General features: G+C 40.2%; 1 protein-coding gene across 2 annotated transcripts in view; it reads left to right on the top strand.

Moving 5' to 3' along the window:
- The window catches only part of LOC126852677 (transcription initiation factor TFIID subunit 1), a 114,136-nt gene that overhangs the window by 94,382 nt on the left and 7,325 nt on the right, over window positions 1-12,429 (top strand). For both annotated transcript variants that reach the window (XM_050597710.1, XM_050597719.1), the window contains 2 exons: window positions 4,722-5,647; window positions 5,875-7,483. In XM_050597710.1, coding sequence (XP_050453667.1) covers window positions 4,722-5,647; window positions 5,875-7,483 — 2,535 coding nt within the window. The remainder of the gene's footprint in view (window positions 1-4,721; window positions 5,648-5,874; window positions 7,484-12,429) is intronic.

Here is a 12,429-nt window from a genome sequence, read left to right as displayed (position 1 = left end):
CAGTAATCGTTGCTGTGACCCTGATAACTTTGGCTTGTTAGTAGTTTCTTTTTACTTCGAAAAGACGACGGGCGTAATAAAAAGGACTCGAAGAAGATGTATTTCTACAAAGAGACGTTATGTTAGAATCGCTGTAGACGATCTTTGCTTTCATTCACATATTACATTAAAAAAAAAAAAATGAAATTATAGACAAAACTTGATCGATTTAAATTATTCAATAAACATATCGCGACATTTATACGTTTGACAGTTTTTTTTTTTTATTTGGTAATTTTCAAGTGTATTATTATATGTTCATCTTCCTGCAACGAAACGTTATTCTTCTACGATTTTCGACACGGCTGATACACGAAAATACTTTAGCCAATCTCGCGATCGTAACTGTGAATCTTGGCGCGACCGAGCCAATAACCAAGATTGCCTTTTGTTTCATCGTTGCTCGGCTCGACCCCTAATCTTCAGCTGTTTCGTAAGACGCCTCGAAGGCGGCCAGCGATGTTGTCGAGCAAGATCAGGCAATTGCGGTTCTTATATTCCCTTGTCTCTCTTTTTTTTCGTAAAAGACAATACAATCCCGCGATTCATATTTCGCGGACCCATCATCGTCACCTCGGTCATGTTACGGGAAAAATATCTAATAAAAAGCAAAGTGAAGTGGCTCCGAGCTTGAGTCCACCTTCTTTATATAAAGCTTTTCCCAAAATTTCGCTCGCCCTCGAAATTTTGCCGGCTGTCAATTGCAGAAAAAATGAAAGATAGTATAAATAGCGTCGTGACCATCACAGTCTGGATAAAGTCACGTGTTCTGGAATATATAACCGAGACAAGACAAAATACTGCTGAGATAGTTTTGAAAATTCATGTTATCAACAGTTATAATATTATCTTATAATGATATTGTTTTTTTTTCCAGAATAGAAATACCTTATATAATTATTTTAATCTACAGCAAGATGTAATTATATGTCTTTATTTAAATTGCAATATAATAAAATTTATTTAAAAAATAAGATTAATAATATATCTTTCATTAAAATGTTTTAGATATCAATTAATTATTTAAAAAATGTATTTTGTTCAATAATAAAATTTTTTGTAAATTCAAAAGTTTTATAGACTGATTGATGAATGATAATTATCAAATTAAATTAACCTTGTATTATCCATACTTATTTTCAATTTAATCGATAGCCATGTGAGCCACGTGTTATTCATAAATGATTCCCGATAGTAGGCTGTTAGGAATGGAACTCGCGTTCCATGATATTGGTGAAGTGTTTTTAATCGAAAATTGATTGCAATATCATAACATCGTTATCCGCTGACCTTAATCGATGCAGATAACTTTGGCATCGCGCGCATGTTTCTTTTGTGTCCTTGTTGATAATTTACACATGATCCCAGTACAATGTATGTAGTTCTGAGATAGATTGTTTCGGACGTTCATCTCCGTTATCTGCAGATTCATGTAAACAGGATGCATGCGACAGCGTTTCGTGTTATCTGTAGTGATTGCTAGGCGAGGGTTGTCGCTCACCGGCAGTAATAGATTCATTAGGGTAGGCACCACTGTACCACCCCAGCGCAGCGTATCGTCTCCCCCAACTCCGCGTGTACCCTCTTTCATTTTCTGTCACTCGATCACTCATTCGCATGTAGTATCCGTTACTGACTCATCTACTCGTTCGATCGTACTGTTATGTAATTAGCTATTTACATTTAGTCCCACATCAGCATGTTTTATATTATTGTCTTTACTTAATTTAGAATTTAATTACTTTCTTGTCTGTAATATAATAAAATTTCGATAAAATAATATTTGTTAAAAAAATATATCAATTTCAAAAGAATATTTCTATAATGTTATAATTCATACAGATATCTTATTCATCGGATGAAGATGAAATAACTGAACTATGCTTTTATTATTATGAATCTTTTTTACTCGCAAGTTTAAAATATTCATTTATGTCACACGCAAATGGACGTGTGCATTTTTCAAATGTAACCCACTTCAATTAATTCAAACTGATCGATTATCAATTTTCTAACTCCTGTTCTCCCTTTCGCGCAGTAGACAGATATCTGGCAAATCTGATTACTGATCGGTAATCAATATCGTTGCGATTTGGCGACGTGCCAACGTACAGCATTCCTTTATATGTATGTTTGCGTGTGTGTATTCGATGGGCGACCATGATTGCAGTTTTTCTCGCTTGCGAGCGAATAATCGAATTTGACGAAATATTATATCTATCGATCCATAGATTAATTTTAAACAAACGTAATTTTTTCCGTGTTTTTGCACAACATAAAAAAAGACAAGAAATCTCATCTGACATCTTAAGATGAAAATACGGAGATATTTTTACTTGATTTACATTTTTCATTTTTAAATTGCTTCAAATATTGAAATAGAGCAGGCAAAGATCATTTCCTTGCTTATTGCAATCTTTTAATATATTTCCTCTCTGGGAGCTTTAATCCTACATCTTTTCCGAGTTGTATGAACGAAACAGATGCAAATACATATTCATGTTTTTCTTCGATGTTGCTCCCACGGGAAGTCTTCTCCATTTTGTTTTTTTGTTTCCGGGAAATCGTGTTCCCCTCGTCATATCTTTTACAATATAATTTTACCGTGATATTACACCAAATGCGCTCGGATAAAGCAATATTGCGTTTTCTCGTTAGCATTCCTTTTTCAGACAGCAATACTCGCATATCGTATCTTTATTATTAATGTTGTAGATCGCGCTCTCTAATTTCCTACGTACCGCATTTTCTTAAATGTTTAAAAATTTAACAATGAAAAATTTCATCGAACAATGTCGGAAAAATAGTTGCAGATGAAAAGAAAGAAAGTAATAGGTCTCCGCTCCAGTTTTATATTCCTGCGGCGAGGGTGAGTCATCAGTTGGCTCTCACGATTCTACTCCTTTGTGAAAGTTTGAATACGTAGACCTAACGTCTGGTTTCGCAAGGAACCTTTTCTTCCGCAGCTTCTGTATTCGAGACGTTTGTCACTTGCTGAAAAGAATGTGCCGCGAATTCAGAGAAGAAGTGAAAAGAGAAATCGCGATTCGTCCCCCTTTCGCGTCGCTGGGCGAACCATGTGATAATTTTCATTGGATTCATTGTCCAAAAATTAATTCCCCGTTTCGCGCTTCGTGATTTCCCCGGCGCTCCTTTGTATTTGATCATGGAGAATGAAGTTTAAGCTCTCGCGCGATAGGGAAATGCGCCGGAAATTCAAAATATCCTGCCGCGTATCGATTCTATACTGATTTTGCCTAACAGACATTGTATGAGAATATGGTCATTTTATCGTGGATTCTTTTCAATATTTATAATTTTTTAATATAGTGATTTAAATTATATAAACTTATATAATTTGACAAGTGTTTATTTATCTATGCCCATTACATAATTTTACGTCGAAATGTATTGATGAAGAACAAAGTCCAGTTTACTAAGGCATAATTAATACGCCATATATTCATGTCTAGCAATTACGAAATATCTAGTGTACTGTAGTAATGTAATATCTTTGATGTGGATAATTATGCCACTGGGCAAAATTGGTAGCCGAGCCTTTGTTAACTCTGGATATATTAATAAAATATAATGCGTCAGATAGCAAAATAAATGCTGAAAGCATAATATGTATTATTAAGTAATTACGTTGTGTATTTACGTACGGTGTAATTACTCGTATATTTTGCATGGAGTTCGATCAAAAACAAATTAGCCCGCGACAAAAGACTGTCCATTGCATTCCGAGCGATCGATATCCGCATCCTGATATTGCGGGCTTTTGTGTCTGGTCAAACTGCGCTAGCTGAACGACGCGACGAACCAGAGCGATCTTCGATAATTATTTTTTTTTCCCGTTCGGCAAGTTTGTTCATATATCCGCGACGGTTCCTGTCAGAAGCAGCAACCAACATGGTTTACAGCGCGCCACGCTCTCGTCGCCCTCCCAAAGGGAGGGAACAAGGAAGGATTTCGGCGGGACCCTCTCTGGTCGAGCATAATGCGCCCATTATCTTCAGTCCTTTCGTCTATCCTGCGTGTGTACACTGCTTATATAATGTACCGGGTGTCGGCGTAATTTCGCGCTTCCTCCATTTGTTCGATCTCCTCTCCTTCTTCGTCTTCTTTGCTACCGCGAATGGCCATGACACGATCGTAAAGCCTAAAGAGGCATTAGACGATGCTCGAACGGGTCGACGAATACGAAGAGGACGAAAGGGATGGTTTGGTCGTGGGGATGGAGAAAGATAGAACACGTGAAGCAAGAAGACCAGGAACCATTACGGTAATATCCCACGGACGAAGGAAGTGATTTTTAAGGAGACGAGACGCTGCCATTTCAAGGCAATTTTGCTTTTTCCGTAAGCTTTTTCGTTCTCTTTCTTCGACGACCCAGGTTTCTTCCCCTACAACAAAACGATTATGAAAATTTCGCATCGTTTTCGGGCTTCTCTGCAAAAGTGGGCTTTATATGGTCAGGGCATCTTTTTACGCGTAAATCTTCTGAATTCTGTGCTTACGGCTGATAAATTCCTATCACGTGATAAGATTTGATCCTCTAAAGCCAAGATATTTTCACATATAACACAATCACTAAGACCTATTAGCATATTTATATTAATAAGAAATTTTACAATTATATCAATGTTAACATTTTAAGATTTCTTGATCACTCTTTTTAGATCCGTCAGCATCTGGTTCATCCTGCGAGGACGACGAAGAACTCATTAACGTGAGAAAACGGAAGAATAGTGTCTACGCTTCCTCTTCGACTCGCGCTCCGTCGGCGGATCGAGATACTTTAACATCGACCGACGGCTTGCTTGTTGACTGCGTTGCTCTAGTACATCTTACTGATCAATCTCCGACTGAATCTAGCCAACCAGTGCGTCATCCGTCGCCGTATTACTACGGCGATCTCTTCAAGGTACCGGAACAACTACCCAAGTCACAGCCGAACAAGTACCGGAAAAGTGTCAGCCTCGATGTACCGGGTGAGCGTTCACGTACACCCGGTATACCGAAGAGAAACTCGGTAGCGGGTGATGGCGGTTCCTATTCGTCGCAACCACGGCATTATCAGCAACAACAGCAGCCGCCACCACCGCCGCCGCCACCGCCGCACTATCGGAGCCAGGATCATCTGGTGAGCCCCACATCGGGGAACGAGCATGCTGCCCCAGTCAGAAGCGAGATCCTCTCGTCGTGTATCATCACCGAGTGGGATCACACCCTCATGCCACCTCATAGACTACTGAGCCATGATTTGCCCACCGCCGTTTGCACGTGCGTCGCATCGCCCGAGGAGGAGGAGGATGAGCTAGAACGACGGCAGCCGCAAGTGACGCGGCATCAGGTGCGCAAACTACGACGTACACGGAGGATAGATCCGCAGCCGATACTCGTCGAGGACGAGGACGACGTGGAGGGTGAGGACGAGGGGGAAGAGGAGGAGGAAGAGGACGCGGAGCTCGAGGACGAGGACGAGGAAGGAATGGCCAGACAACGTCATCTCTACGAAACGGCCTTCGATTGCAAGGTCAATCGATCCGACGATGATCTCGACGATCTCGATCGCATAACCAATCATGCGGTACTGCACTCTCAGGTACGTACGCCTTTAAATTTTGAGCAATTATTAAAATATTTCAAATATTATTTTTAAGTTTTATATTAGATTATAAATGCGTTTGTAGAATTTGTATTTAAAAATTTTTCTGTTCTTTGCTCAATTTTTTTTACAAGCATCATATATTACATCAAGCTCGCTTTGTTTGGCACATAATATAAGTGTGCCGTAATTACATTTGTGAGAATCAAATTTAAATAACGTAGATACGGAGTGGTAGCGCTGCGCTCGCGAGCAGAACAAGTTCGTCAACAGACACATCGAAACAGCAGCATGTGCAACCAGTTCCTTATACCGGCCAGTCGCAACCAAGCAAGGACCATCGACGCAAAGTCGTACTTCTCCGCCCAAAACCGATTCCGAGCCGCTTACAGCAGCAGCAACAGCAACAACAACAGCAGCAGCAGCAACAGCAATCAGACAATATATCCACTCTGTCCCAGGATATCGAGTCCCTCCAAATTAATTCGAGCGATGAAAAAACGGGATCGCCGAGATTACCGGCGCGCGATTATACGCCATCGCCACCATCAACCGCGCCCCTACCTGCAAAATTTCACGGGAATCGAGATCACTTGCTGCTAAACATTCGCAGCGCGCCCAATCTCCCATCGCAGCCAGATCATCCTCGCTTGAAGGACATGCGATTGCCGGTGAAATCATCATTGCGTGCTAAAGACTCGCCACAAAGCAGCGAGGGTAGCATTCTCGAGATCAAGAGTCGGCCAAAAACCTTCGTTCAAGAGAACATCGACTCTTCGCAGGGTCGTCGATTCGACAAGGAGCTTATTTTGGAGTTTAAAGATAGGCCCCGGGAAGAACGGCAACGGCCACGCAGTCTGATTCGCGAGAGCAGACCGATAATGGAGTTCAAGGGCAGGCCTCATGAAGCGGAGAGCGATCTTGCGCGACCAGCGCGACGAGACGCCGGTCTCTTGGAGTTCAAACTGCGCACATCGCGACGCCGGATCGGCTACTCGAGCACCGAGAGTATGGCGACCAGCAGTAGCGGCGGCAGCATGGAGTCCATCAGGAGCAGTACCAGCGAGGGCAATCGGTCGACCAGTAGCTCCGACAGTCGACACAGCACTAGGTCTTTGAGTTCCCACAGCTCGGATAGCGGCGGCAGCAATTGCTACCATCATCATCAACATCAACCGTCGCTGTCGGGCTTTCTGACCCATCACGCCACCAAGTTGCACATTCTCTCGCCAATCTCCGACAAATCGTCGCAAGAACCGGCCTCGGAGACTTCCGATAACAATCGCAACAATAATTCGCAAAAAGCCTCACCTGAGGAGAACGTCATCACGGAGAATAATGTCACGACGGGTAATAACTCGAACGCGGCCAATACGAACGCGGTCACTTCGCCTATGGACACATCCTTCAAGAAACGGCGAACACCGCAGAATAAAAATCTCATTAATTTGGCACTACAGTCATCGTCGTCGGGCGACGCGGAGATCCAAGGATCTGACAGTGGTATTTCGATCGAGTCCCGCGCGGGTATCAAGTGCAAACCTTTCGGCTTCCACTTGTTGAAGCCACAGCTAGACAATATCAATCTTGTCGACAACGAGCCGGAACTGTCGGACTTGCCCTTTGATATGCCAAAGCTTCGTAGAAGACGGTTGCTAATGCAACAGGACGCTACTACATCCGGAAGCGCAACCAGTGTAGATCTGAGGGATTTGCCCTTTGACATGCCGAAACTCAGAAAGCGCCTCAGATGTACTCAGAGCATCGAATCCAGCGCATCTCAGGCGTCATCCAGCCTTTCGGTACGCGACGTCGAGCCACCTCCTTTATTTGGTAAGTTTTCACTAACTTGTGTATTATTACATTTTACATTAAAATGAAAATTGTACCAAATTTTCGCAAAATATATATAAAGTATAAATAACTATTTTTATTTTGAGTTATACATATACATATAAATACGACAAGCAAGCATTCTTTTCCGAATGAAATTTTACATCAAAATTTCTTTTAATGACAATTAACATAAATGGAAGTTTACCTCCGGAAAAGTGATCCAGGTTTACCTTTCTTCTTAATCGAGCGTCTAGCCATTAAAGCGATAAAAACGGTACTTTCAGCACCTCAAGGTAAACTAAGTACTCATCAGAGCCGCAGGGGCTACCGTAATTTAATGCTGATCGTTGTGAACCTTCCAGACAACAACTAACATCGTTAAGCCTTACTTAGCTGCTCTCGGAGATTAAATGTTTACTACAAATACATGGCTTTGACAATCATGTGTTGATACCATCATTTATATATTTATCTCTTAAAGAGAGAAATATATAAAATTTATTGGTGCATTATATTATTACATATTATATAATAATAATATACATATTAGCTAGATATGTGACTAAATGACAGAACTATATATTAAAACATGATAATAAAACCATTGTAGTGAGATATATAGTTAGATGCCATTTATAAGATGATTAAGCTATAATAGCTATAATTAGCGAACGAGCAGAACTTGCTAATGCATAGCAAGTGTATAATCTATCAAGTGGTATCGAGGTAGCGAGCAACGGTGTAATTTAAATCGCATTAATAGTATGAGTTATACGATATCAATAATTTATCGCTAGCGAGTGAATCTAGTTCGATGCAAGCCATGCAATGCACCGCGAAACGTTCGGAATTAGTCGGGTGATTAAGCCACCGCTACTGCCACATCGGGCACCCTTTCCGCTTATTCCCCGAAGCTCTATCGTCCGTCCTGATGGGACTTTGAACGTGCGTCGTTTACCCTCCTAGTTCCCAAATTGCGAGAGCTCTAATGCAAGAGAGAGCTTCGAGAACGAGCACTCGCGCCTACGGTCGAGAGTTGCGGAACCGACCTGCAGGGGTAAATATAGGGGAGGGTAAATGCTATAGTACACGAAGGTTAGGCTTGGGCTCACGTGCGCTGATGTATGGATCTGTTGGGTTGAGGCAGCGGAGAAAAGAGACACGGTAACGTGGGCGACAGGGAGACAGAGAGAGAGAGAGAGAGAGAGAGGAAAGCAAGCAACTATTTTTATCGTCGGTCTCTCGAATGTCAATAACGGCACGAAATGCCCGATAAATCCGTTTTGTTAAAAGTTATGGGTCCTTAGAAACTGTTCTTTTTTTCTATCCGGGGAAAATGTACGGCGCGCATATATATCGACGAGTGATTCCCCGCACCGAGATACGCCGACGCGGATTTATTTAATCAATTACGGCCCCGGGCTCTAAAGCACGACTCGCTTTAACGTCGCTATCCGAGTGATTTAATGCGCGACGATTATCACTTTGCAAGCTTTGTCGTGTCGTTGCGATCACAGAACAAGTTATTATTAATTCTTCTTGAGATATTATGCAACCGCGTGAAAATATTTGAGATAATTTAAAAATTTGAAAAATAGCTTAAATCAAATAAAAATGCAGATTATACCGATTTATAAGATAATTTGATCTCTCGTAGAATCAAATTTTGCCAGTGCATGTTGCATCACAAGTACGTATATTTATCTGGCGAAACACGTTCGTCAGTGAAACGCAATGCGAAACGAATCGAGAATGAAACATACGACGCATTCGATCCTGCTGATAAAAGCCCAGTCATGTCACTCAGTTACAAGTGTTCTTTGAGCAACTATCACGTACGTCGAAAATATAAATAAATAGCCGTCGCCTATACGAAGTTTCATCAACGCGCGACCGAATATGTGAATACGTTCCACGTACACACGTGTACGAATGTCGGGCTAGTCGTTTCCGTTTACCAGATAACGAAATGCAGTTGTCGTACTTCATACTCGTATATCTACGTATATATATACAAACTATTTCAATCGCGATTGACCGAACATTTCACGCGATGATGCATTTTTCGTCGCTGAATGTACGAGAGGTAATAAAAACTCTCTCGGATTCCCCGGGCAGTTCTACGCAGAATGCTTTAATAACAACGATAAAAACTGTATACTCGCTTGCGACGTGTAATCACAAAATGTTACGCTCGTATGATGAGAAACTTTTTTAAAACTTTTTTTTTACAACTTGATGAATACGGAATTATTCATGAATAAATGCGCGAAATTAAAATGTTATTTAATTATAAATAAGAAAATTCTGTGGTTGTTATTGCGTAAATGATGCAGAACGCACATACATTCTCTCCTGCAATATATCTCGCATCTCTATTCGGCAATCAGCTGCGAGTGTGAGAGATCGAAATCTGTAATACTTTTTCCAGTTGATGGATGTCGGCCGATTCGGATTCGTAAATTACATTTTGAAGATGGAGCGGGAAAAAAAGGCGACGTGAAGCAATGAGATGTAGAGCGCGTTAGCACGTGATCAGAACCAGATTTTCTCAAAAGATATATTTCTTTTTGCGTCCAGTTGTCGACATTCACTTTTGTCGATGGGAAGTGATCGATCGGTTTCTTCGCTTTCCATTATCGTACATATCTTATTGGTTTGTCGATACGAATGAGTTATCGATCAAGATAAGACATCTTGACCGATGAGACGATACAATTTTTAACTCATTTTTATAAATATATACATTTTTGTTTACTAATAGTTATATCGAAAATAATTTAGTTAGAAAGCCTATTTATCTTTCTTATAAAAATTAAACAAACAGTTTCTCTTTTGCGTTTTTTTTTTCGTTAATAATTTATGTAAATTTATAAAATTATGTTTGTAAGTCTTATGATCTTTTTCAAGTCAGCATCGAATGTCTTTGTCTACTTTTTTGAAGACGATGAATGACGCACCGACCGGAAACAAAGAATCTAACAATAAGTAGATTTCTCCTTCGGTAATCTTTTTTACATTTCGGTAACGTCGACCAACCACCGGAAAGAGAACAGTTTGCGCATTGTGCTCTTAGATAAAAGCCACGGGCTTGTGCCGGTTTACAATGTATTAGAGATGGGAACGGAGGATGAAATGTAAAGCTGTGGCTTTATTCCAACTTCCCACACGACGGGTTCATGTGCATGCTCGTACACGATAGATCGATGTATGTGAGTACGTGTCAGCAGGAAGATAGCAGGCGAGCGTATTGAAAGTATCGGAAATATTACGCCCTACTTGCGACAAGTTTGCACTGCCCCCTTTCCGATCATCTTTTTTAAACGTCATCGTCAAAACGACTCTTTCGTAAAGCTACATTATCAAATCTGCTGAAATGTAAATCGAATGTAAAAAAGGTAGACATTGTCTTGTGGAAAATCGTGCAAAAATGAGATAGCTGCATCGTCATTCTTGCTCACGTTTTTCAACCATGAATATATTCGACGTTCGTACGAATCACGTGAGGATATTAGAACGTTTGCGTTGATGTCAAAAAAATTTACACTCGCAATCGACGAGATTTGTCTCGCGCGTAAGCCATTTAAGGGGCAACGTGAACTCTCTCCTAGCTGATGGCGATCGTTAACGAGCTGCAGAAAAGGGAGGAGGAAGGCAAAAAAGTGCAGACGCGGTGATATCTAGCTCGGTACACTTCGGTGGCTATAAGAAAGATTTGGCTAACCAGAGAAGAAGAGTACACAATGCACAAAATACAACAATTCTTTCCGGTTGTTTACAATTGAAGTTGTTGAGTGTAACTTCAGAATTTCTGTTTTTCCGCGTTGCATTCTCTACCAACTGCAATCTCTCTTTAAAAAGTTTTATTATTACATCATAAAAATACATGTGTATTTGTTAGAGACTTATTTTTGTCGTTTAAAGATAAATGCTCAAAAAGGAAAGAAATGAAGAAGAAAAAAAAATGAAGAATGAAGAAGAAAAAAATGTTGTCTATCTCGCAAAGAAAATATACGAGTATATCTGATTTACTTATGTAAACTTGGATTATAAAACGTATTTTTGAAGCCGTATGATAAGAAGTAGATATCTTCTTATAACAAAGAATATACTTTCAATATATACACATTTTCTTTATTCTATTTTTCTGTAGTTATCATAAGATTCTATCAAATTGGCAATATGTGAGTTGTAAAGCGGATATCTATGAATCCACCCTTGCGTATTTTCATTGCATTCAAGAATTTGCCATGGCCTCTAACTCTTCGCAAACTGTCCTGTTTACTTTGTCCCCAGCATGGAAACATCCGCAATTTCGTTATATACGTATGTACTCTTCATAGATACAAATCACGTACGATTTAGTCAACATTGCACACTCGGTCATTTGGTAGTTGGCCAAATTATTACACGAATGGTTGCTTTTAAATATTTCAGCTTTAAAGCTGTCAGACTCCAGAAGTGGATTTGAATTAATCTTGTGGATGTAACGCGACGTGATTAGAATTTTTATAGTTCGTTAAACAATGAAGGGACACTGTATGCTTGAGTTGTTATTATTATCATATTTAGGTAATTAGATAAAATTTAATAATTGCAAATTATTTTGCAGCGTATTTTGTGCTCGCTAACGAAGCAAAATTAAAACATCGTAGAAGCTCGACAAACTGTAATTTTTCTAGCTTTTTACGAATACAGCTGTTTATTAACCACCTCTATTCTCGACGAATTTTCACAGCTCGTGAATTTTAGAAAAGCTTGCAAATTGCATATGTACTACTGTGTGTTCTGCTTCTCAATTCTCGGTCGGCGAGAGGATTTTATCATGAATGCAGGCGACAACGCTCGTAGTATACACAAAACTTCATATGAAGACGAAGTCCCAACTAGGAAGTAAACGCAGTTTTATCCTTAAAAAATCTAACCACGTACCGTTTGCCTGA

Source organism: Cataglyphis hispanica, chromosome 1, assembly GCF_021464435.1.
Source record: "Cataglyphis hispanica isolate Lineage 1 chromosome 1, ULB_Chis1_1.0, whole genome shotgun sequence".
In the NCBI taxonomy this organism is placed as follows: domain Eukaryota; kingdom Metazoa; phylum Arthropoda; class Insecta; order Hymenoptera; family Formicidae; genus Cataglyphis; species Cataglyphis hispanica.
The sequence above is the reverse complement of the archived record's forward strand: the minus strand, read 5'-3'. Positions and strand labels throughout refer to the sequence as shown.